General features: G+C 37.7%; 1 protein-coding gene across 1 annotated transcript; it reads left to right on the top strand.

Moving 5' to 3' along the window:
• Positions 1 to 21,344: 21,344 nt before the first annotated feature.
• LOC104849825 (S-phase kinase-associated protein 1) lies at positions 21,345 to 24,933 on the top strand. The gene is given in 5 exon segments (XM_033760478.1): positions 21,345 to 21,395; positions 22,376 to 22,690; positions 22,693 to 22,816; positions 22,971 to 23,097; positions 24,927 to 24,933. Coding segments are annotated over 5 exon segments (624 nt in total).
• The last annotated feature ends 2,764 nt before the right edge of the window (positions 24,934 to 27,697 follow it).

Genomic DNA, 27,697 nt, shown 5'->3' with positions numbered 1-27,697 from the left:
AATGGACATTTACAATGCCTTTAGGACAGACCTAGATCTTTACTTTGCACATTTTTACTTTTTATCTCATTTAATCCTATGGAATCCCTGTGAAGTAGGAATTATCTGCATTTTGTTGCATTAGCAGAGACAATGCAAGATAGTCTACATGCTAAGTGTTGACCCACAGTTTTTAAGAAATAGAACAAAGAGCCAAGACAGTTCTTTTGATTCCCATCCAGAGTACTATCCACTGCACTCTAGCAGAGGCTTCTAGGGAGAGTTCCTTGTATCACATGTAGCATTCATAGAGTACTAGCTTTGCATTCCCTGTACATCCTTGATCTTCCTCCTCATCCTTTCCTTTATCCACGCAGTCTACCCTCAGTGCTGCAGGGAAAGCCAGGGGCCAAAGAATTGCCTAGTCCAGAAATATGTCCAAGGCTTCGAAATGTCCCCTCAGCGGGGAAGGGGTCCTGGGGAGTGCAGGCAGAAAGGTGACCAGTGACCAGCCATCATTCTGGCAGCCACACCTGTTTGCAGCCTGTCCCAGTCTCCCTCTCACTCAGGTCCTGCCCCTTCTTGCAAAGGATGTAACTCCAGCTCCAACGGGGTCAGTCCTGGACACAGAACTGGAAGGGCAGTGCTCCCAAATCCACTGGTCCTGAAGTGGCACATCCCCTCTCCCATCCTAGTCCCCTTTTCCATCTTATCAGCACTCCAAAGTCTAGGCTAGGTCCCCACCTCAACTTCAGGCTCCCAAAGCTGAGTGAGAAACAAAGGTTTGCCTTCTGGTTGGACAAAGCTGAGTAGCCCAAGGGCAAAATCCAGCTCCTCCCTCTAGGACCAGAGAGGACAAAGCACCACAAGGCCATCCCAACAGCTGCCACCACCCATACAGCTGAGAAGGGGCCTAATGCACTAGACAAGAGCTTTAAATCCCAAGATCCTTAAACCCTAGCAGAGCCCCAGGGCAGACAGTAGGGGAGAGTGGAAGTCTGTGAAGCTATCAGCAGAAAGAAGGAGTTGGGCACAGGTCTGAGGGCCTCTGGGAACCTTTGTCCCAAGGAACTGCTGCTGTTAGAACTTTAGTGGTATGGTATAATCGGGCTACCTGGCTCCATAAGCCAATCAGTGTTCTCTAGATCACAGTCAACTGCCAACTCCTACCCCGGGCTGTACTTCCTGTACCAACACCCCCAGCCATGCCCAAGACCTAAGTCCTTATTCTGGGCTCACTCCTTGTTGGACTTGTCATACCACAGTTTCATTACAGATCTTGCAGACTTTAAGAGGATAGGGTTATTAACAACTATGTGTAATAAAAGTTTAGATGACATGGACAATCCTAGAAAAATAAAACTTATACAAAATGACTGAAGAAAAAACAGAATTTTAAAATAGTCCCATTACTACTAAAGATAATGAATCATTAATTTTAAATTACCCTATAAAAAGAACTCCAGAACCCAAGGGCTTCACTGGCAAACTACCAAATGCATAAGAAATAATTCCAATGATAGATGAGTTCTGCCATAAAACACACAAAAAAAGATCCAACTCATTTTATGAAGCCTGAAGAACCTTGATACCAATACTTCAATGGAAAGTATATTTAAATAGTATAGGTCAATCTTACTCATGAATAAAAATATAAAAACTATAAACATCGTGAAAATGAACCAATAATACATCAAAAGGAAAATACATCATAACTTAAACTGGGTTAAGTCTAGGAATGCAACATTAGAGATTAACAAATATACACTTAGTAGATGCAGAACACATGCTAAAATTCAGCATATATTCATGATAAGTTCTCTTGGAAAACTAGAAATAAATAAGAACCTCTTTAATCTAACAGAAAGAATCTATGTAAAAACCATACCGTATTCATCACAGTACAAAGTTTAAAATGTTCCTGTTGAAATCAGGAATATGACAAGGATGCCTACTATCATAACTTCTAGTCAACTCTGTACTGAAGAGGGCTAGCCAGTGTCATAAGGAAAAGAACTAAAGGTATAAATATTCAAAGAGAAGATACAAAGTAATTATTATTTGTATATGGCTTGGTTATGTATTTGTTATTTTTTCTTGTTGCTAAGACAAAATATCGGACACTCAAATTTAAAAGAGGAAAAGTTTATTTAGCTCACGATTTGTAGGTTTCAGTCCATATTCAGCTGGCTTCAAGGCAGAGTGGCCTATGGCAGAAGTGCGTTGCTAGGGCCGGGGATTTAGCTCAGTGGTGCCACCGCCTGCCTCTCCTGCCTTAAAAGCACAAGGTCCTGAGTTTGATCCCAGGAACAACAGCAAAGAAAAGTGAGTTGCTGGTAAGAAACAGTTCATGGAGCCCCCGTGGTAGCAAAACCAACAAGGGACCTTAACAGCATCTTTCGGCTCCTTTTATTCAGATGACAGGGATTAGGGCGGTGCCAAACCAATCAATGCACTGATTTAATAACCACACACCCTTAGTCCCAGGATCACAGTACACTCTAGATTTGGCCAACTCTAAAAAAGCCCCATCTGAGAGCTCATGAGGCTTTGGGGGGACATCTAGACACAAACCATAACAAGCTGTATATTTGGAAAATCCAGAAAAATATAGAGATAAATTAGTAGAATAAGTAAGTTCAGCAAGGTTGCCAGACACAAAGTCAATATACAAAAACACACAGCACTTTAATATATCAGCTATATCAGCTCTAAGCAGAACATGAAGAGTTTTTCACATGCCATTTACAATAGCATCAACTTCCTAGGAATAGATTTAACAAATGGCATAGAATGACTTCTTCAGAGAAAACTGTAAAGCTTTATTAAAAGAATTTAAGAAATCAAAGTTTCATTACCACAATATTGCATGTGACTTCAGTTTGTCTTCTTTTTAACTACAGCTGCATATAACCTAAAATATATATTTAACAGTTGAGCACATAACAGCAGAAATGTATGGAGATGATATGAAAAACACACAAAGAACGTTATAGTTTTGGTTTTACAGGATGAAACAAACCAAAACCCCAATCACTGCATAGACATCTATATTAATATACATCTTCAGGCATATGAACAATAATTTTTAATATGTTTCTCTTTCTAGTGACATGAGGAAATAAATTAACTTCTCAAAGCCCAGAATAAATTCAACTCTCTGAGCCTATTTAATATCAATTTTAAGTAGCAGGCAAAAATTATCCACAGAAAACTTCCAAGTAGCAAAACAAACAAGCCCAGTATCATTCAAATATATTGGTGTGAAGCACTCTACTAATTATATACTAGCTAAAATAATAATGTCATACTTGAAACTATTTAAGTGATTAAAGAGGTCAAAGTCCAGCACTCCATGTAGTCCATCTCTTGTGCAAAAGTGCAAAAATATTCATTGATATAGTTCAATCTTTAGTTGCTCTATTTATAGCCAGGTGACCATTCATCCACTGGCATCTATTGTGCTGGTATAAGTATTTATAGCACCCTCTTTCATTATCATAGGTGTCCCAGTTTGGATAATAGAAAGTATGTGGCAACACTGGTTTAGGCAACTATCCTGATAGATGACACTAGAAATGAGAGAGAGGGGCCGTGGTACAGCTCAGTAGTGACATGCTTACCTAAGTATGTAGGAGGCTCTGGGTAATGATCCCCAACACCACAGGCAAAAAATGAGAGAAGGAAAAATACTACAGATTCTCAATCTTGCTCACAATTTTTAAAAAATGACAGCAATCAATTAACCTAGAAAAGCCAAAAGATACAAATCTATTTTACTGTGTGTGTGTGTGTGTGTGTGTGTGTGTGTGTGTCTAGAATATAGCGTGATTTTTTTTTTGATCCACAATTCTGGCAAATTAAAAAACAAACTATACAATTGTATTGTTTAGAACCAATTACTACTGGAATATGTTAAATGATTTACATACTTTAGAAAGTACTTGGCATCATGGCTGACTAGGTGGCAGCAAGAAAAGAGGATGGCTCTGAGACACGCACGGAAAAAATTCAAGTACACTGATTGAAAAGAGGACAGTAACACCAGATATAGAAAGTACACAGAAGAAGAAATTCACCAGATTCAAACTCAGTATCAAGAGGTTTTACAGGGGAAAGTTGGGCTGCTACCGCACTGCAGTGCCCCCTACACCTCAGGTCTGGTGTACCTGCCATCTTGACAGGATCAAGCACTCTGAGGGAGGGAATCTGCACCTCAGTGGTGGCCAGGCCGCAGGAAGACATAGACTGAGCAAGATATTCACAGGCCAGGTCATCAGAGAAATCGAAAGCCCATGAGTGGTGTATAAGAGGGCACTGGCGGGTCCTTGGGAAAGTTGAAGACAGGTGTATGACCCTTATTGGGAACAAAATCTGAGTGCAGAGATTCAGGTTTGAGGTCTGCGTGAGGGAGCAGCTTCTGCAAAGAGCAACACCCTGGGAGATGAACAGACATGGGGTAGGCGCCCGCTCGGTTCTACCCCAAACACCAGATATATCGCGCCCACGGGACGTCCTTCTCCCTGCCCACCACCCACAATCCCACCTGCAAGGGGTCTCCTCACCCGCTGTCAGGGGCGCTGAACTCAGCAGGCCCTGAGGCTTCACCACATTCACCACGTGGAAAGTGCTGCTTTGGAGAGCGTAGATGGGGAAGGAAGGACTGCAGGCAGAGAGCCAGAGAGTGGCACCCTGACCAGACAGCATTCAGTGGCACTTCTGACAGCAGCTACAGGATTTGCCAAGCCAAGAAGGGAGCAGGGATCAAGAGGCCCTGCAGAAACCAGCAGAACACTACATCTTTCCCTCCCTGAATTAGCCGAGGGGGTTGGATCTTAAACAGATGCAAAAGCCACCCTAACCGTGACAGTCTAACGCTAGCCCAGAGTGATACTTGCATGGGGGGGGGTCAGAGGACCGTCCAGCTTGACAAGACTCCCCTCTCACACAGTTGGGGAGGTCATGGATGAGGACCAGTTCAGAGACCTGGTGCTGTAGACTGGGAAGGATGAGAAGAACAGGTAACTTGGGGTCACTGCGACACTCAGAGGTAGGTGAGGAGTGGGTCCTTTGGGAAAGGGTGGTCGTGGGTCAAAACTTCCCAATGTAGGAAAGTGGGGAGAAGCGTTTGCTAATTGAGCTCAGACTGCAATATAAATAGTACTGTAAAGAAGCTTTAATTTTGTTTTTGAAACTACATGGGTTCTTTTGAGGGGTGTTTTTTTCTTTTTTTTTTTCTTCTCTTTCTTATCCCTTTATCTCCCCCCTCTTCCTTCCCTCCTTTCATCTAGTATGCATACAGTAGGTATCTGTATGTGTGCAAAGAAGAGTAAAAATTGAGCAGAGCTTTATAAACAGTACTTTCCATGGGTAAGTCAGAGTAACCCTCACCAAAATGGTGTCTCCAGGATCTAAACATAAGCTAACTATCAACATATGAACTGGCACAATATTCTCACTGACTCCTTCAATCTCTAATTATAATTCCTTCCCTCTGTGTTCCTTCTCCCATATCCAGAAACATTCTCTTAATCCCCCCTCAGCACTAGCCCTCTACTCCAGCTATAAAAACAATTCCAACAGAGCCCAATCTCCTCTGTGTTCATCACTTATCAATATTTTTCTTCTCACTGATTGACTCTATTTTCCTTCCCCCCTCATCATATCCTAGTTTACCTGTTAGTGGTAACAGCACAGTTTGTGCAGGACATGACAAAGAGGTGAAATTGTTAAAACAAGTTCTAATGTACATGATTAATGCATGGTTGGATCTGTTGATGTTGATATAAATGATAGGGATTCTCTCCTTGCAACATAGAGACCAGGTCTCCTCCTGTTAAACTGAATAGGTGAAAGAGGTAGATAAATACCACAACACAACCAAAGCCAAGATCATATTACTAGAAAGCAGACTGTAACCAACAAGATCTCCATACTAGAAACAAAGTCTTTCCACTCTGCTTCTCAACCCCCAGGAAAAAAAATAGAAAAATTAGAAAATAAGGCAACAATATGCCTCTCAATACTTCTAACTACCCACAGTGATAAAAGAAGAAATAAAACAGATCATCCAGGTATGGTGGTGCACGCCTGTAATCCCAGCACTCGGGAGGCTGAGGCAGGAGGATCGCTGCGAGTTCGAAACCAGCCTGAAGTTCCAAAGCAGTCTGAACTAAATAGTGAGACCCTGTCTCAAAAAAACCAAAAAAAAAAAAAAAAAAAAAAAAACAGATCAATAAGATGTTCAACAAGCTCCAAGATGATCTGATTAAAGAAATAATGGACATAACAAACAAAATTATCATTGAGCTTAAAGAAGATACAAACAAAAACTGAGCTAAACAAAACAATGGAGACATGAGTGACCAGTTTAGCAAAGAATTAAAGTCCATAATATCATACAAAACAGAAATCCAGGAGGCAAATTCTACTGAAAGTGTGGACAACAGAGATGAGTAAAGTAGCATGCTTGTGACTTTCTCAGGCTAATAGCTAAAACGAGGCTAATAGCTTTCAAAGTAAGTGGAAAAGGAAAATGTGTGCTGAAAAGAAAAAAAAGAAGGCCACAAAGGAGCTCAACAGAATTAAAAGTATTCTCAAATTGTAAGATGATGTTTTAATAAAAGATGTTAAGAGATAGCAACTGTGGTAATACCCAAATAATGTCAAGAGAAATGGAAAGACTCTTCTAGACCAACATGGACAGTACCCAGTAGGGATGAACCACAGACGGAGAAAAATGGGAAAAGCAAGACAAAAGCAGCAAAGACAGTGAAGAGTTTGGACTGGTAGACTCTTAAAAACTTGGAAATACTACATGGGAGAGATATTTGATTAGAAAGTTCACATTGATTTTAGGTCCCATTACACGAAAATTATTTCTGTTCAAATTTTAACTTCCCTTCAAATTTAAAATAACTCAAATTTGTTTTGGAAACAAATAAAAATATTTTCGATGATAAATGAAAGCTGTATTGATACTTTAATTGGAAACTGCCCATAAACGGGTCTTATCAGATATCAAAATCTTGTGGAGTATTAACGTTGCTGTAAATATTTGTTCTTACAATTGGTAATCGTAGTCAGCAAAGATAAATAATATACTGCAAAAATTTGAGTGAATTCAGATTTTTGAAAGCTATTTGAAGTTATATCATTTTAAAATATGACAGTGGATCTTATGAACAGTAAATGTTTTTTGAGTTTTAACATTGTATAATTCAGAATAAAAGTTATTTTGTGTATAAAGAAGAAATGACCAATGTGAGGAAAAAGTACCAGCAGAGATAACTTAAAAAGAAAAAAAGATCATGTGCAATAGATCCAAAAGCTGCTCAATAACACAAAGAAGACAAACCTAAGATTAATTGGAATTGAGAGAAATTGGAAGATGTCACAAATGGCATGAAAAAAATCTGTTTATAGAAATCGTAGCAGAACATTTTCCAAAGTATGGGAAAAGAATTCAACATATAGGTAAGCAAGGCATATAGAACCCCAAATAGCCACTAGCAGAAAAGAACTTCCCAGTGACAAATCATAGTGAAAATCACAGAAGGCCAACACAAGGACATAATTTTAAAAGCTATTAGGGAAAAACAATAAATCATCTAGAAAGGTAAATTTAGAATTGCTGCCAATTTCTCAAAGCAAACTTTAAAGGCCAGGAGAGCATGGAGGGAAAGTTCTTCAAGCCTGAAAAAAATAACATTCAACCCAGACTGTATTCCACAAAACCATCACTTGAAAATGATGAATTAGGACTTTCGATGACAAAGAGAACCTTAAGAAATTCATGACTCCCAAATAAGCACTATAAGAAATACTCAAGGATATATAGGAAACACACAATGAAGACATCAATGCCAAAGGGCCAACTGGAATAAATACAGCAAGGAGGGTGAGTAATTAAGCAAAAGGGAAAAATGCAGAAGTCAGCAACGCAAAAAAAATTGACAGGAATCAGTCAATACATTTCAATAATATCTCTAAATTTAATAGTCTCAACTCCCAAGTCAAAAGATACAAATTGGCAAAATGTTTTTTAAACCCCAACAGTATTCTGCATATATGAAATATATTTATATTAAAACAAAAACAGTTAATCTGCTGGAAGATAAAAATGACTAAAACTTTTAAAGATATAGTTGTTGGCAAAGACTTTATGAAGAAAACCCCAATTGCACAGGAAATATTAAAAAGAATCAACACCTGGGATCTCATTGTATTTAAAAGCTTTTGAGCAGCAAAAGAAACCAACAACAGAGTGAAGAGACAATTCACAAAATTGGGAAAAATTTTACCAGCTATTCCTCAGACAAAGGATGAATATACAAAGAACACAAAAAATTTAAAGACCCAATGCAAAAATGGGCATCTGAGAGGAATAGACACTTCTAAGATGAAGAAATACAAACAGCAAAATACATATACAAAAAAAGTTCAACCTCACTGGTCACCCAAAAATGGCAAGTTAAAACAACACTGAGATTCCACCTCACCCCAGAAAGAATGGCTATCATCAAGAAATCAACCAATAACAAATGTTGGCGAGGCTGTGGAGAAAAAGGAACCTTTCTCCATTTTTGGTAGGAGTGGAAATAAGTACAACCAATGTGGAAATCAGTGTGGAGATGCCTCAAAAAACTAAAACTTGAGGTTCCATTTGACCCAGCTAGTCCCCTTCTAGGTATCTTCCTGAAAGAGTTAAAAGCATCATACCACAGTGAAATATGCACACCCATGTTCATATCAGAACAATTTATAATAGCTAAATCTTGGAAACAGCCCAGATCCCTTTTAACAGATGAATGGATGAAGAAAATATATTTTTATATACAACGGAGTACTACTCTGCCATTAAGAAGGATAAACTTGTGAAACTTTTAGGTAAATGGATGCACCTTGAGAACATATTTTAAGTGAAATAAATCAGACACACATGTTTGAATATCACATTGTTTCTCTTGTGTGAGAAACTGAAAGCATAAATAAGGACCAAACAGATGATAGATATTGAAAAATAGGAAGAAAAGGTTCTAATGGAAAGGGGAACAAGGTGGGGGAAGAGAAAGAAGGGAAAAAGAAAATAGAAGAAAAAAATGGAAACAAAAGCTTTCGTAAATAAGAAGGGCAAAAAGGATTAAAGGGAGGGGTGGGGAATGGAGAAAAAAAAAGAATCAAGATATATTATTACAGATATAAATTCCCTACGACGAATGTGATCATTATGTATATCAAAAGTAATTTTTAAAAAGAAACACATTTTATAGTTAAAGAAACCTATGGATTAAAAATTAAAGAATGGAAAGTAATTTTTCATGCATTAGGCCATAAACTTTGCTTAAATAAATACAAAAGTAAGGAAGCATCATACCACACTTTATCAGATCATAGTGCAATGAAACCATCAGTGGCACAAGAAACCACTGAAACTACATAAACACATGAAGATCAAACAACACACTCTTGAATAATCCGTGGGTCACAGAAGAAATCAAACGCTTTCTATACTCAAACTTTAATGAGGAGGGGGTGAAGGGAGGGCAGGGACAAGGGGAAAGAATGAGAACCAAGACCTGTCATGTAAAGGTACAAGATCCCAATGATGAATGTAACTGTGCTGTATCCATAAAATGTACCAAGAAACTCAATGGGAGAAAAAAAAACTTTAATGATGGTGTCAGTACAGCATATCAGAATCAATGGGAAAAAATGAAAGCAATTGTAAGAGGAAAGTTTAAAGCTAAGAGTGCCCACATCAAAAAAAGAGTAACCCTAAATAAATAACCTAAGGATGTACCCCAAAGCCCTAGAAAAACAAGAACTAATACAAGGAGAAAATCAAAGACCAGAGCAAAAATTAATGAAATTGAGATTAAAATATACAAATAATCAAAGAGCTGGTTCTTTAAAAAGATAAATCCTTTGCCAAACCTACCAAAATGAGGAAAGAAAAAATCCACATCAAAGCAGTTAGAAATGAAAAAGGTGCAATCTCAATACAAACCCCTCAAATCCAAAGGATTATAAGCAACCACTTCAAAAATCAGTATTCCAATAAAATGGAGAATCTAAAATAAATAAATGTCTGATGCATATGAATTACCAAAACTGAACCAATAAGATAGGAAAACCTTGAATAATCCAATAGAAGGCAATGAAATTAAGGCAGTAACAACAACAACAACAACAAAACCCTACCAACTAAGAAAAGCTCCAGACCCAGTGAATTCATTGCTGAGTTCTGCAAGAGCTTCAAGGAAGATATACCACAAATATTCCCAAAACTCTTCAATAAAATTGAATGGAAAGGAGGACTGCCAAACATTCCTGGAAGCTACCATATTATAAAAATTACTAGCAAATATCTTTCATAAACATAGACGAAAATCTATAGGCATAGAAGGAATTTATCTCAATGAGATCAGTCTACAGTCACCATCATACTAAATTTGGAAAAACTGAAAGCTTTTCCCCTAAAATCAGGAACAAGGCAAAGTTGTTCACTCTTACCACTCCTGTTCAATACAGTATGTAAGTCCCTGACTTAAGAACCAGTTCTGGGCCAGGGATTTAGTCCAGTGGCACCATGCCTGTCTTGTAAGCACAAGGTCCTGAGTTTGATCCCCGGTACTACAAAAACAAAAACAAAACAAAAAAGCAGTTCCATTCCATGAGGGAATGGTCATAAATCTGATTCATTCATAAGTCCAATGAAGTGAGTTTTATGCACCTTTGATACAAATATACAGTGTAAAGCTTAAAAAATCAAACACACACAAAATACTGTAAATGAACTATTTTACTTTTAAGTACAGTAAGCACACAGCAGCACATCTGTGACAATGTCCGCCCAATAAGCAAGCTACCTCTGCGATTTGTTCACATCTATGAATGTTTGTAATGCAAGGTCCTTTCATATCTGTGAGTTTGCAATTCAAATGTTCATTAGTCAGGGACTTTAGCCAGAGGTAGCAGGCAAGATAAAGATATAAAAGGGATACACATAGGAAGGGAAAAAAGCCAAACTACTGCTATTTGTAGGTGACATGATTCTTTATATAGAAGACCCAAAATTTTCTAGAAAAGCAATCCTAGAAGTAAACTCAGCAAAGTAACAGGTTCCAAAATCAATTAAAAAAGCAAAGTGGTGTTCCTGTACACCAACAATGGACAATAAGAAAGAGATCAAGAAAATAATAACATTTGTAATAGCTTCAAAAAGAATAAATACCTAGGTATTAACCAAGGAACTAAAAGGCACGTACACTGAGAAAACTATAGTGCTCTGAAGGAAGATAAATGAGGACATCAAAAAAAAAACAAAAACAAAAAAATAGAAAGACATCTCCTATTCCCAGATAGGCAGAACTAATATTGTCAAAATGGACATACTACCAAAACTTGCTTGTACATTTAATGCAGTCCCAATACTACCAGCATTCTTCACAGAACTATAAAATATAATGCTAAAGTTTATATGAAACCAGGGCCAGGGATTTAGCTCAGTAGTGTTGTGCTTCCCTCGCAAGTGCAAGGTCCTGAGTTCAATCCCTGGTACCTGGAAAAAAAATTATATAAAACCAGAAGTGACCCATAATAGCAAAAGTAATAATGGGCAACAAGAGCAAAGACAAAGATATTGCAATGCTGGATCTCAAGTTACACTGCAAAGCTACAGTGATAAAAACAGCATGGTGCTGGCATAAAAACACACATATGGATCAATAGAACAGAATTTCAGATGCAGAAACAACCCCAGGCACACTCAGACATTTGACAAAAAGGCCAAAAGCATACACTGGAGAAAGAAAGCCTCTTGAACAAATGGTGGTGAGGAAACTGATAATACATAGGCAGAAAATTGAATGTAGACCCATATCCCTTACCATGCATTAAAATAAAATCAAAATATCAGTCTTCAATATTACAACAAAAATCTAACAGAAGACAAAATAGACAAAACTCTTGAAGACACATGCTGTGGCAAGGGCTTTCTAAACAGAGCACCAGTTGTACAAGAAATAACCAAAAAAACAAACAAACAAACAAAAAGATTACATGAAGTTAAAAAGTGTCTGCAAGGCAAGGAAAACAACAGAGTGAAGAGATAACCTACAGAATGGAAAAAAGTTACTCCTCAAACAGAGGACTAATATATGAAGAATTCAAAAAAATTAGACTATCCCCAAATAAAAGACCCAATCAAAAATGGGTAATTGCAATGAATAGACACTTCTCTTAAGCAGAAATACAAATGTCCAGATTTCTAGGCAAATGGAGGAATGGAAAGCAAGAACGCAGCCTCTCTGAGATTTAGAATCCAGACAGTGGAAAATAACAACTTTGAAGGAAAAAAAAAAGGAAGAAAAAGAAGAACAATGTGAAAGAGCAAGAAAAGGGCTAAAGGTGTAGGGAAAGTGGGAAGGGTAGGAGAAAGGAAAGAAGGGAAAGAACAAAAAATAGGAGAAAATGAAAAAATGGAAATAAAGTGTTTGCAGATGGGGAGGGGAGGAGGATGGTGAAGGGAGGGCAGGGACAAGGGGAAAATGAGAACCAAGACCTGTCATGTGAAGGTGCAAGATCCCAATAATGAATGTAACTGTACTGTATAACCAAAATATACCAATAAACTCAATGAGGAAAAAAAGAGGAGGAGGAGGAGAAGGACAAAGAGGAGAGGAAGCTCTCCAGGAACTAGGAAGTAGCTGAAAAAAAAAAAAAAAAAAAGTAGCTGACGGAGAATTTAAAGAGACAGAACACAAGGCAGAGAAGGGAAGGGACACTCTGCACTTTTCCCCTGCACTTTTCCTCCCAACTCATGGCTCTTGGGAAAGGGAAACAATCTACAAAGAAAAAAGTGAAAGCTGAGGACGCCAGAGGGCTTCAGGGACAAACACAGCAGTGAAACAAACCAGTGGATGCTGTGAGCTGCTGGGAGAGTGTGGGCTTCTGCTCCCACATGAGTACTTTAAAGACAACAGCTGGTGACTCCACTCCAAGCACTTGCCACATGCCCTGAAGACAGTGCTTAGTTGCCATTCCAGGGAAGGGATGACTGAACCCAGAATTCAGAGCTTTCAATGGCCAGCTTCAATTCAGGGCTTTTGGTGTTACTTTCTCAAAGTGACTGGGTAACACCCACAGTAGAGAGCCAGGATTCAGAAGACAAGGTCAGGCTGGAAAGAGACGCCCTGATGAGGCTTAGGCTAAAGGACTCAGGCACCACACAAACAGCCAGAGGCCAGGAACAGCCTGAATTTTTCTGGATTTGAAAGTCACGGTATTGGTGCCCTTACCCTAATCCTATTGCCTGCTAGTGACCACATTCAGCATGGATCTGGGGTCTGACTGCCTTCTTCATCTACCATTAGACACTGTCCCCAAATTATAGATCCTGGAATAACCCACATGCTCAAAATCACAGAGAAATTTCTATTTGTTTCTTTGTTTTATTTTTATATATTTTTATTTTTATGGGATATATTTGACATACAAAATGATCACATTCATTATACAGATTTTGTACCTGTACATAATATATCTTAATTATTCTATTTTCCCATTCCCTTCCCCTCCCTGCAACCCTCTCTCCCCTCCTCATTTAAAAAAGCTTTGTCTACAATTTTTTCCACTATATTTTTTATTGAGTTTATTGATACATTTTAGGTATACAGCACAGTTACATTCATCATTGGGATCTTGTACCATTACATGACAGGTCTTGGTTCTCATTTTTTCCCCTTGTCCCTGCCCTCCCTTCACCCCCTCCTCCCCTCCAGTGTGTAGTAGCTAAAACTTGGAAACAGCCCATTTGCCCATCAGTTGGAGACTGGATAAAGAAGATGTGGTTTTTCTATTAAATGTAATACTGCCCAGCCATAAAGAATGAGAAAATAGATTCATTCACAGGAAAATGGATGCATATTGAGGATATACTCCTAAGTGAAATAAATAAGTCACACATGTGTAAATACAGAATAGTTTCTCTGGCGTGAAAAACTATAATAGTACATAAGATCCTAATGGGATAATTAAGAGTGTGAAATAGGAAAAGGGCTAAAGGTGAAGGGTAAGTGGGAAGGGTAGGGGAAAGGTAATAAGGGAAAAGAAAAAATATGAGAAAATGGAAATAAAGTGTTTCTGCTATTTTTTAAAATCCCTTTTCCTTCCATTCCCTCCCCTCTTCCATTCCTTGCTCTCCGTTCCATTTGAATATATCCTTCCTACTTCCCAGTATCTATCCTGCATGTTGCCTCTTATTTACCCTTTGTGTTTCTAACACAAGAGAAACAATGCAATATTTAAACTTGTGTGTCTGATTTATTTCACTTAACATTGTGGTCTTGAGGTGCATTCACTTGCCTAAAAATAACTGGGTTATCCTTCTTTATGATAGAGTAGTACTCCATTGTAACAAAATCTACATCTTTATTCATTTATCCATTGATGGACAGGTAGGCTGTTTCCAAGGTTTAATTATTAAAAGTTGTTCTGCTGGAAACATAGCTGTGCATATATCACTGTGGTATGATGCTTTTAATTCTTTGCTGTTGTTGTTTTTGTACTGGGGATTGAACTCAGGACCTTATGCTTGCCAGGCAGGCGGCAGAACCACTGAATAAATCCCCAGGCTGATGCTTTTAATTCTTTTGGGATGATACTGTACCTAGAAGGGAAATAGATGGGTCAAATGTAACTTCTAGTTTTAGTTTTTTGAGGCATCTGTATACTAATTTCCACCATGGTTGTATCAGTTTGCATTCCCGCCAACAATGGAGGAGGGTTCCTTTTTCCCCACAGCATTTGCTATTTGTTGATCTTTTGACAGCAGCCATTCGTTTTGGAGTGAGATGAAATCTCAGTGTTGTTTTAATTTTAATGTTTTGAAAGATCAGAGACGTTGAACATTTTTTCAAATATGTATTTGCTGTGTGCATTTCATCCTGTGAGAAGTGTCTATTCCTTTCAGATGCCCATTTTTGGGTCGGGTCTTTAAATATGGGAGGCCGAATATTTTTGAGTTCTCCCTGTATTATAGATATTAGCCCTTTGTCTAAAGAGTAGCTGGCAAAAGAATTTTTCCCATTTTGTGGATTGCCTCTGGTGGTTTTTCTTAACTGCACAAAAGTCTTTCAACTTGATATAATCCCAGTCATTGGTTCTTTGTAATATTTCCTGTACAGTTGAGGTTTTGTTTATAAAATCTTTGCCTATACTTATGTCTTCAAGAGTTTTACCTATTCTGTCTCCCAGCAAATTAGGTGTTTCTGTTTTTATATTTAGATCTTTGACCCATGTCAATTTTATTTTAGTGCATAGTGAGAAATATGGATCTAGGTTTAATCTTCAGCATGTGGAAAGCCAGTTTTCCCAGCAACATTTATTAGAGAGGTTATCTTCCAATGAATGAGTCTGGAACCTTTGACAAAGACAAGGTAGCTAAGTATGTGCATGCAGTTGTTTCTGCATCTTTTATTGGGTTCCATTGATCCTCAGGTCTGTTTTTATGCCAGTAGCATACTATTTTTATCATGGTACTTTGTAGTATAACTTAAACTCAGGGATTTTGATGGCAGCCTTGCCCTTATTGCCCAGAATTGCTTTTTGCTAGTCTAGGGCTCTTCTGGCTTCATATAAATTTTAAGATTGTTTTTTCTAGTTCTGTGAGGTATGCTATTAGTTTTTTATTAGAGTTGCATTAAATCTATAGCAGTTTTGGAAATATGGCCTTTTCCACTATATTGGTTCTGCCTATCCAAGAGCAGAGGATATCTTTTCACTTTCTGATAGCCTCTTCAGTTTCCTTTTTCAGAGTACTGTGCTTTTCTTTCTTTCTTTCTTTCTTTCTTTCTTTCTTTCTTTCTTTCTTTCTTTCTTTCTTTCTTTTCTGAGACAGGATCTCACTGCCCTGGAGTTGAGACTGCCCTGGAACTCACTATGTAGCCCAGGCTGGTCTCAAACTCACAGAGATCCTCCTGCCTCAGCCTCCCAGGGGTGTGCCACCACACCCGGCTTTGTGCTTTTCAACGTATAAGTATTTTACTTCTTTCATGAGATAGATTCTTAAGTATTTCATTTTTCTTGATGCTATTGTGAAAGGTGTTGCTTCTCTACTTTCTTTGTCAGTTAGTTTGTTATCTGTCTAGAGGAATGTTATTGATTTTTGAGTGTGAGCTTTATACCCAACTACACTACTGAACTTGGCTATTAAATTTAGCCAATTTGTGGGGGCTTGGGGGTCTTCTATATAAAGTATCATGTCATCTGCAAATAATAATTTAGCTTCTTCTTTCCTATCTTTATTCCTTTTTTTTCTTATTTATTTTCTCTGGCTAATGTTTTCAGAACTACATTGAACAGGAGTGGTGGTAATAGCCATCCTTGTCTTTTTCCTGATTTCAGGGTGAAAGCTTTCCGTTTTTGTCCATTTACTATGATGTTGGCTGTTGCTTTGTCATAGATAGCTTTTAGCAGGTTGAGTTAAAGTTCATCTATTTCAATTTCCTGTAGGATTTATGTCGTGAATGGGTGTTACACTTCATCAAATGCTTTTTCAGCATCTACTGAGATGACCATGTGGTTTTTGTCCTTGGTTCTATTAATGGGGTATATTACATTTATCGATTTGCATATGTTGAGCCATCCTTTCATCCCTGGGATGAATCCTACATGGTCAGGGTGTATAATCTTTTTTATTGATTTGCTGAATTCTGCTTGGCTGTATCTTTTTTCATCTATGTTCATTAGAGCGATTGGCCTATAGTTTTCTTTTTGGTTGGATCCTTCTCTCATTTTGTTATCAGGGTAATATTTGCTTCCAGGAATGGATTTCAGAGGATTGCTTCCCTATCAATTTCATTAGAGTTTGAGAAGTCATGGCATTAGATCTATATTTCTTGTAGAATTCAGCAGGGAATCTTTCAGGACTTGGACTTTTCCTTGTTGGTAATTTTTTAATTACATCTTAAATTTCATTGACTGATATTGGTTTATTTAGAATTGTTTTTATATCTTCTTGATTCAGCCTTGGTAATTCATATGTATCTAGGAATCTCTCTATTTCTTCTTCATTTTCCATCCTATTAGAGTACAAGTACTTGAAGTAGATATTGATGATCTCCTGGATTTCTGTGGGTTGTGTTGTGATTTCACCCTTTTAATTCCTAATTGGATTTGAGTCTTTCCTTTCCTTTTCATGATAAGGGTGCCTAAGGGTTTATCTATTTTATTTAATCTTTCAAAGTGCCACCTCTTTGATTCATTGATTCTTTGTATTGTTTTCTTGGTCTCAATTGTATTAACTTTTGCTCTGTTCTTATTCTTCCCTCATATAACCTTTGGGCTTGACTTGTTCTTCTTTTTCTACTAGCTTGAAGTTCAACATTAGGTTATTTATTTGAGTTTTCTCTGTTTTTCTGACGTGGGAATTCACAGCTATAAATTTCCCTCATAGGACTGCTTTTATTTTGTCCCATAAGTTCTAATATATTGTTTGGCATTATCATTTAATTGTGGAAACTCTAATTTCTCTTTTAATTTCATTTGTGACCTATTGGTTATTCAGGAGAGTATTATTTAATTTCCATGTACTTATGCAGTTTACGTGGTTTTATTTGCCAATGATTTGTAATTTCATTGCACTATGATCTGATAATAGTCATGGGATAATTTCATTTCCTTTGCATTAATTAAGCATGTTCTATGAGTTAATATGTGGCCCATTTTGGAAAAAGTTCCTTGTGCATCTGAGAAGAACATGTATTCTGTTGTTATGGGGTGGAACATACTGTAGATAACTACTAAGTCCATTTGTTCAAAGATTTAGTTCAGCTCAAATAAAGTACAGTACTCTATCTGATATTTCTTTGTTGATTTTTTTGTCTAGTTGATATATCTATTTGTGACAGTGGGGTATTGAAGTCCTCTATTACAATTATATTAGTGCTTATTTCATTATTCATGCCAATTAATGTTTATTTTATAGAGTTGGTGCACTGATATTTGGTACATATATATTTATGATTGTTATTTCTTCTTATTGGATTATTCTCTTAACAAGTATGTAGTGACCTTATCTCTCTTGTTCAGTCTTAGCTTGAAATCCACTTTGTCTGCAAGTAGAATAGCCACATGTACTTTCTTCTGGGTTCCTGTTGCATAAATATTGTTTTTCTTCCTTTGACTTTTAGTCTACAAATTTCTTTTTGAGTTACATATGTTTCTTGTGTGCAAAATATTGTTGGATCTTGTTTCTTGATCCATTCTTCTAATCTGTTTCTTTTGATTGGTGCATTGCAACCATTTATATTGATGGTTATAACTGATATATGTTGATTTATCCTTGTCATATTATTTTCCTGTTGTTGAGTCCCTAATTTTCCCCTCTGTTTATTTGCTTGCCTTGGGACAGGGATTTAGCTCAGTGGTGTTGTGCCTGCCTTGCAAGTGCAAGGTCCTGAGTTTGATTTCTGGTACCAAAAAAATAGTAATAATAACATTTTAAAATTAATTAATTAATTAATTAATTGCTCAAAAACAATGACAAAATTTTATTGGTTCATGGAATTGTTGGCTTTGCTATCTCCTTCTAGAATGTCTTTCAGAATATTTTGGAGTACTGGTTTGGTGGGCATGAATTTCTTGAAATGTTCTTTATCAAAGAAATATCTTATTTTTCCATCAATTTTGAAAGATAGTTTGCAGAATACATCAATCTGGGCTGGAGATTGTCTTCTTTTAAGGCTTGAAATACTTTACTCTGAGCTCTCCTTGACTGAAGAGTCTGTTTTGAGAAGTCTGTTGTGATTCTGATGGACTTTCCTTAATAGGTGATTTATTTTCTCTAACAGCTTTTAATATTCTGTTCCTGTGTTGAATTTCTATAATCTTGACTATTATATGCCTTGGTGTTTTTTCTGATCACAGCTATTTGGAGTTCTGCATGCCTTGTTCTCTGTATGTCTTATTCTTTTTCCATGCTTGGGAAGTTTTCTTACTTCCCATTCCTTCTGTGAACAGGGTTTTTATGTCATTTGTGTATCTTCTGCATTTCATTGACTTCAGTTAATCTTATGGTGTTCTACTTTGCATCATCTAGAAGCTGTTGGACTAACTTTTCATGGTCCCTTGCTATTTGTAAGAAGTCTTTCTTTTGATGATTGCTAACCACAAACCTGTCTTCTAGATCTGATATTCTGTCTTCTCATTGGTTGATTTTTCTGTATATACTTTCAATAAAATTTTTAATCTCCTGTTTTAATCTTCCTGTTCCAAGGAATCTATTTCTTTCCTATGTTAACATTCATGGTTTCCATCATTTTCCTAAGTTCCACAATATTTCAATCTGTATCTATTCCAGATTCACTAGCCATGTCCTTCATTATGGTCATCATCTCTTTAGTTATCTGAGAAATGACTTCTGATTTGATTTTTTCTAGAGCCCCATGCATCTGCTCTGTTTACTTCTGCTGTTAACATTTCATCAGGTTCAGCTGGGTGGCTTTTGATTACTTCCATCTCATTGCCTCCTGGATTTCCCTCGGTTGAACTGGAGGTCTGGGGTTGCATTTTCATTCCAGGTCTTCTTATTTTCTCTTTTTTTCTTCTTTTTTAAAATTACTTTTTGTGTTGATGTTTGCATATTGCATATGGTAAGTAGCATAATTATTACTATTGCATTCTCTTTAGGAAATGATTTCTTTTCAGATACGTCTTCTAGGTTTTGCTGGCTTTTTGCTTTTGAGTCTGTGTCAAGATCCTACCTCTTCCATCTATTGGGGATTAGAAGTTGCTGTCTATTTGGCCTACCACCTAGTTCTTAAGTACTAGACTAGGGTATTGTTTATGAGCCTCAGATAATCTCAGTATTGGCCTACAAGAAAGATCAATTTATCAAAACAGTTGTGTCACCTTGGCTAAAAAGTATGATCAATAATAACAGTAGCATCAAGCACAGCCTACAAAATGGCAAACTGTGATAGCTATTAATTTGCTTCCTTTTACCATAGGAACAAGATTTAAAATTATATAACAAAGTCTAAAACAAACCAAAAAATTATATACAGTAAATATTCAGTCAACAAAGTGATTTTACCTGCAGGGGAAAAACTAAAGGAACAAGAGGAAAAAATAGAGAACTAGAAGAAGAGAAAGAGATTAGAAGAAAGGCTGAAGGACACCCTGAAACTAGTGAAGAAGATAGAAAGAAAAGAAAGAAGGAAGAAACAAAAACAAGAACAAAAAATGAAAAGCAGTGTTCACACTCATAAGAAAACAATAGCAATCAGGAAAAACAGAAAAAATCAAAGAAAAGAAAAAATATCTACCTGATGGTATGTCTCTGCTGCCACTGGTAGAAAAAAGAGGCAGATAGAGCCCAGATCCATGCTGGATGATCCCAGCAAGCCTACAGTACAATTAAGGCAGGGTAGTGAATAATCTTAACAAACCTGTACTTTCAACTCCATAAAAATTTAGGGTGATCTTAGTCTCTGGCTGTGAGGCTTGGATTGCTGTTGTTCAGCCCAAAACATTCTGGGTGTCTCTTGCCATCTTGAACTCAGCTTACCGACCCTGGAAATCTCTCAGGACTGCACCTCATGCAGACACTGGGAGCCCCAAATGAAACCACTCCATGGCTGCTCTGAGTCCCAAGTTTAGTTTACACTTCCCCAAGTGGCGTCCAGTCAATCACTCTCTCCTGAAGATGTTCGGAGTAGAGTCATTCACCAGCTGCTGCAGCCTGCAACATCCACTGCTCTGTTCCACTGTTACATTTCTTCTTAGAGGCCTCTTGAGTTACCCGAAATCGCTGTACCTCTAGATTTGAGCCACCTCTCTCACACTGCTATCCATGATCAGGGAGAAAGTGCCATTTGCCACCTCCCTCTTCTGCATTGAGGGCCCTTTTTTCACTCTCCCTATGGGCTCTAATTCTCCCTTCAGATCCTCCTTGGGTCCTAGGGATCCACCTCTCTCCTTCTCTTCAGAAAGTTGCTATACTCCAGTGTCTGGATTCTGAATCTCAGAGAGGTCGTTTTGCCACAGCTCACTGCTCTGCCATCTTCCCATAAGTTTCAACTAAAGATTTATAGGAGATTATTTATTATACGCACCCACACAGGGTCTTAGGAGTCTGTTGGTGTGTGGTCAGGATATAAACTATCTGACTCTTTGAAGATCTTTCTTTGAAATATAAGATTGAATCTGAGATATTTGCACATCTGTTTTTGTAGGGTAATGCCTTTGCATTCTGTGAGGTTCTATGCCCTATAGTAATGAATTTAATATATTTTCATATTTTTGTTTAGAATTTCAGTTCTGTTAAATATTTGACTGTTTATTTTCCAGAATTTGAAACAATGGCATTTTGTGTCTATGCTCTGGGAGTAAGCCCTCGCAAATCTTTTAAGGTATGTATTTTAATGTTTGTATGACACATGAGTTATTTTTTAAAGCATTACATTTTTTGAACTCATTGAAGTTCTGTAGTCCAATGTTGCATCTGAGACAACAGATGTTCAGGAGGTATGATGCCTGAAATATTTCAGGATTTGCCCCAAAATGTTTGAGTGAGGTGTTTCTAAAGTAACACACTGGGCCGGGGATTTAGCCCACTCTCTGCCTCGCAAGCACAAGGTCCTGAGTTCGATCCCTGGTACCAAAACATAAAATAAAGTAACACACAGAGTGTGAGATCTGTTAATCCTTTGGAGTCTGGGTTGCAAATGTTGGATGGCTGAGGTAGGATAGAAAAAGTAAAAAATAGATTAAAAGTGAGACAAGAAAATAGAGATTTTAAAAATTGTACTTTTAAGCTGGGTGTGATGGTATTCCTATAATCCTAGCACTCAGGAGGCTGAGGCAGGAAGATCACTGTGAGTTCAAGGCCAGCTTGGGCTATATAGTCAGTTCAAGGCAAGCCTGAACTACATAGCAAGACTATCTAAAAAACAATCTACTAAAAAAATAAAATGTATTCTATTTTTTGTGTCCTGCAGCTTCAGAAAACAAGTCCAGGGTCTTTTCTTTTCTTTTCTTTTTGGTACTGGGCATTGAACTCAGGTTCTTGCGCTTGCATGGCAGGCAGCGGCACCACTGAGCTAAATCCCCGGCCCCTTTTTGCCAATCTTTAGCTGGCAGATGGCCTTAGCCTGGTGTATAGGAAAAGGAAGAGGACAGACTTTAGTCTGAGGAGAAGTCCACTGACAAATGGATCAATCTTTTGAAAGTTGGTGTAGTGTTTTTGTCATTTGTGCAGTTAAATGTATAGATATCAGTAGAAAACTAGTAAGGGGAAAACGTCTTGACTGAAAATGGGAGTGTAATTCAGTAAGGAAAGGATTATGAGAGGCTTCAGGGAAGACTATTTTTCCATGCAAAAACCACATAGTCTTCCCCTGTCTGGCCTCATCTACCTGCTCCCAGACCCCTCGGGCCCATCGTCCTCTGGAGACGAAGCACTGTTCCTTCAATTAAGTCGCAGAGTTCCAATGGAGAGATATTTGAAGTTGATGTTGAAATTGCCAAACAGTCTGTGACAATCAAGGCCATGCTGGAGGATTTGGAAATGGATGATGAAGGAAATGATGACCCAGCTCCTCTACCACATGTTAATGCAGCAATATTTAAAAAGCTCATTCAGTGGTGTACCCACCAAAACAATGACCGTCTTCCTCCTGAAGACAACAAGAACAACAACAACAAAAAAAAAGTGAACAGATTGATGATATCCCTGTTTGGGACCAAGAATTCCTGAATGTTGATCAAGGAACCCTTTTTGAACTTATTGTGGCAGCAAACTACCTGGACATCAAAGATTTGCTAGCCGGGTGTGATGCCTCACGCCTGTAATCCCAGCACTCAGGAGGCTGAGACAGGAGGATCGATGCGAGTTCACAAGCAGCCTGGGCTGTATAGTGAGTTCCAGGTCAGTCACAACTATATAGTAAGACCCTGTCTCAAAAAAACCAAAAAAAAAAAAAAAGATTTGCTTGATGTTACATGCAAGACTGGTGCCAATATGATCAAGGGGAAAACTCCTGAGGAGATCTGCAAGACCTTCAATAGCAAAAATGACTTTACTGAAGAGGAGGAAGTTATCATTGGGATCTTGTACCTTTACGTGATATGTCTTGGTTGTGTTTCAATATTTTAATATGAGATATATGAACTATTTGAGCAGAGTTGAGAGCTCTTAACATGCTGAGGGATTGTGACCACAATTTGAGTCTGAATTATTCATGATCTGTGTTCCGTTGAGAGTCTCCTGTGCTTTGTGCCACAATATTTGAGTCTGAAGTATTTTGAAGTTTATGTTGTAGTTCTGAGACCAATGAATGCTTGGAGAACTGAGTTCTAAATATTGAGTGAAGTATTTGGAGGTATGTGTATTGGTTGAATGGTCATATAACTCTTTCAGAATCTATGTTCCAAAGCTATAGTCTGGCATGTTTGTGTTGGAGTTCAAGGTGCGAGGTCTATGAAGTCTGAAAATTTTTATCCCAAATTTTATTTTGAGGCTTTTGGTGTCTCTGTTCAGGAGGTCATGTCTCTGAACTCTTACAAAGTCCATGTTCTAAGTTTGACTATGTGATGTTTAGGGATTTGTTTAGAGTGCAAAGTCTCTGAGTTTTTGAGGGCCTATGCTCCACCATTTAATCAGAGACACTGGTGTATCTATGTTCAATAAATGAGAGAAATATGAGCTTATTGTCTGTATTCTGAAGTTTGAATCTGAAGGTTATCTGTGTTAAGATGATCTCTAGCCTTTTTGAGGGGGTTTGTGAGGTCTGGGGTCAGTGTGCAGGGTCTGGTTCTGTTATACAGGAGATTTAGGCTTTGAAGACTCAAAACACATTGATAATCTGTGCTCCAAGTTTGAGTCTGAAGTAATGGTGGGGGTCTGTATTCAGTGCATTATGTTTGTATAATCACTAAGCTGAGCATCTGTACTTCCAGATTTTAATTTTATGTGTTCCAAGGCCTCTGTGCAAAGTATTAGATTTCTGAATATTTTGAAGGTCTTTGCCCCATATTTTCCAGTCTGAAGTAATGGTGGGGTGTGTGTTCTGGTATGATATCTCTGAATTATTACAGTATATGTATTCTAAGTTTGAATGTGAGTTCTAGGGAGGATAGGTTTTACCCAAACTGTGAAGTCTCTAAACTCTGATGGGTCTGTGTCTCAAATGTTTAGTTAGTGATATTTGGGAATATGAAGTCTCTGAACTGTTACTAACCCTGTGTTCTAAGGTTTGAGTTGGAGTTTTGGGTTGTCATTGTGCAAGCCATGAAATATGTAAAATTATATAATGGCTATTTCCCAAGAGTCAAGCCTGAGATTTGAGGGTATATGGATTCTGTGTGTTATGTCTGTGAAATTTTAGAGGGTTTGTGTCCCAAAATTTGAATGTAAAGAACTTAGGGTCTGTATTCAGAGTGTAAGTTCTATTGGTGTCTGTGTTCCAAGATTGAATGCGACACATTTTGGACTCTGATGTAAAGTCCCTTCTTTCATTAAGGATTTTCTGCCAATGTATCAGTCTGAAATGTTTTGAGGTCTGTGTTCAGGGTACATGCTCTATGGACTCAGCAGGGTCTACTTTTAAAGATGTTAGTCTGAAGGGCCAGGGATTTAGCTCAGTGGTGCTGCCGCCTGCCTCGCAGGGTCCTGAGTTTGATCCCTGTCCCTCCCAACCACCCCCCAAAATAGATAGATAGATAGATAGATAGATAGATAGATAGATAGATAGATAGATTGATTTTAGTCTGAAGAATTTGAGGTAAATGTTTAAGGCAGGAGAGCTCTGAGCTATTTGAGGATTTGTGTTCTATGTCTGCCTATGAGTCATTTGGTTCTCAGTTCATAGTGTGAGAACCATGATGTTTTTTGAGGCTCTTTGAACATTTTTGAGTGTGACGTTTAAAGTGTCTGTTTTTAGGCTGTGAGGTTTGAACTCTTTGAGGTCCTCTGTATTAAAGTTTTAATTAATGTATTTGGAAATCTGTATTTAGGGTGTGAGGTTTCTGAAATCATTGAGGGTTTGTCATACAAATTTTGAATCTGATCTATTTGGGGAGTCTCTATTCTGAACTCTTTAAGCAGCTCTGTTGCAGGATCAGAAATGTATGTAAGGGAGAGAGTGTCTGGCTCTTTGAAGGTCTTTTTTCACAAGATTTAATCTAAAGTATGTTGGCCTCTTTGTTTAAAGCATGAGGTTTATCTCTTTGAGGCTCTATGTCCTAAGGTTCTAAGCCTTATGTATTTGTGGATCTATGTTAGGATATAAAAGCTCATACATTTCCAGGTCTATGTTAGGATGAGAAATCTGGAAAGTCTTGGAATTCTTTGAAGGTATTATTCCAATGTTTGAGTATGAAACATTAGACTGTAATATCCCTGAACGCTTTTTGAAGGTCTATAATATATTTGCAAATATGTGTTTAGGATATGAGGTCTCTGATTTCTTTGAGGGTCTGTGTTACACAGAATCTTAGATCTTTGAAAGTGTTTCTATAGGGTGTGAGGTCTCTAATTCCAGAAGGTCCTTTTCCTAGTATTCGCTCTGAGGCATTTAGAAATTGTCTTTGAAGTGTGAGGTCTTTTAAGTCTTTGAGATTTCAACTTGATGTATTTTCAGGTCTGTGTTTAAGATGTAAGGTTTCTGGAACCTTTGAGCATCTGTGCTCAGTGTTCTGAGTGTCTAGTGTCAGAATGTGTGCAGGCTTTCAGAGCTCATAGATCTTTTAGAACCTGTGGTTTAAATACTGAAGGTGAGGTATTTGGGGTTCTATGTTCAATATAAGAGGTCCCCGAGCTCTTTGGGATTCAGCAGTCCAAGTTTGAATCTCAGTTATTTCAGTTTTCATTACTCAGACATATTTGAAGATCTTTGTTACAAAGTTTGAGCCTGAGGTGTTCGGAAATTTATGTTCTAAGGATGAAGTCTATAAACTCCTTCAGGGTCCACACTCCAGATATTGTATCTGAGTTGTTTGGGGGTGTTTCTTCAGGTTGGGACTGCAGAATGCTACAATTTGTGTTGCAAGGTTGGAAACAGATATTTAAATCTGTGTTCCAGACCTCGGAATGTGAAGTCTCTGAACACTTCGAAGATTTTTGTCCCAAGTTTACAAATTCTTTGTGGATTTTTGGTCAAAGTTTTGTTCAGAGGTTTTTGGAATTCTGTATTCAGGCAGTGGTAGGTGATCCAACTCATTGTATGTGCTCCAACCATTTAATTTAAAGTATTCTGTGGTCTATGCTCAGGTAGGAATTCTTTGAACTCTTTTAGTGTGCATGTCCCAAGGTTTAATTTTGATGCATTGGTTTGTGAGTTCAGGATTAGACATTTCTAAACACTTTGCTGATCTTTGGCCAAAGTTTGACTCTACTATGACAAGGAATCTGTGTTCAGTGTGTATGTTCTCTAAGCTTATTGATCTATTTTCCAAGAATTTATTCTTAAGTGTCTAAAGTCCAGTGTTCAATGTATAAGGTCGGTGAACTCTTTGATAGTCCGTATTCCAGAGTTAGAGTTTGAGGTTGTTGGTCTCAGTTAAGGGTATAAAGAAAGTCTCTGAATATTTTGTAGTTCTGAATTTCAATATTTGAGTGCAGTAAATGAGAGGTTATTTTCAACATAAGTGTTCTCTTAATTGTTTCAGTTTCTCTGTTCTAAGGTTTGAACTGGTATGGGATGTGAGACTCTGAATGCTTTGCAATCTGTGTTCCAAGGTGTGACTCTGAAGTATTTGGGTGTAGTGTTCAACCAGTGAGGCATCCGAAATGTTATGGACTTTGTTTTACAAAGTTGAAGTCTTGAGATATTTGAGGATAAGTGCTAAAAAGCATATAAGACCTCTGAACCTTTAGATGCTCTTTGTCTCAAAGTTTGAGATAAGGTATTTGGGGTCTATGTTCAGTGTATGATATCTGAAATTGGGCAGTCTTTCCAGTTTGAGACTGATGCATTTGAGTGTCCTGGATCAGGATGTGAGAAACTTGCACTGTTTCAGATTATTCCAAGATTCTGGAATACTGTGTTGTGATTTGAAATCTCTGAAATCTTTGACCACCTATATTCTAACATGTGAATCTGTGGCATTTGGGGGTTGGTGTTCAGGGTGTGATATCTAAATTCTAAGGTCTTGTAATGGTCTATGATCCAAGGTTTGAATCAGAAGTTGCACGTATGTGGTGAGGTTGTTATGAATCTGAATTCTTTGAAAGTCTGTGTACTTACGATAGTATCTGGGATTGTAGATCTATGCTAAGCCTGTGAGGTCTCTGAATTTTTTCAGGATGAAGGCTTGAATCTGAAGTACTCATTCAGGGTCTGTATTTACAAGAATTTAATCTGAAGCATTTGGTTGTCTGTGTACAAGGAGTTAGATTTTTGAAATCTTTAAGGATCTATTTTCCAAAGAATGGCTAAGATATTTGGGATTTTGCTCATGGTGTAAGGTTTTTAAATGCTTTGATGGTTGATTTCTGTTCTCATGTTGAGAACTGAGATATTTAGGATCTGGCATCAAGACGTGGTTGCTAAAATCCTTGAAAGTATATTTTCCATGATTTGAGACTGACTTATTAAGGTAGATTTGTCTTTAAGGTATTTGATCTCTGAATTCAGAGGACCTATACACCAAGTTGTCAACTAAATATCTGCCATGTGAGTTCAGAATATGAGGTTTTGGAACTTTGATCCAA

This window comes from Fukomys damarensis, unplaced genomic scaffold (genome assembly GCF_012274545.1).
Source record: "Fukomys damarensis isolate Sample0158 unplaced genomic scaffold, DMR_v1.0_HiC HiC_scaffold_39, whole genome shotgun sequence".
Taxonomy (NCBI): domain Eukaryota; kingdom Metazoa; phylum Chordata; class Mammalia; order Rodentia; family Bathyergidae; genus Fukomys; species Fukomys damarensis.
This window is presented reverse-complemented; position numbering and strand designations above follow the sequence as displayed.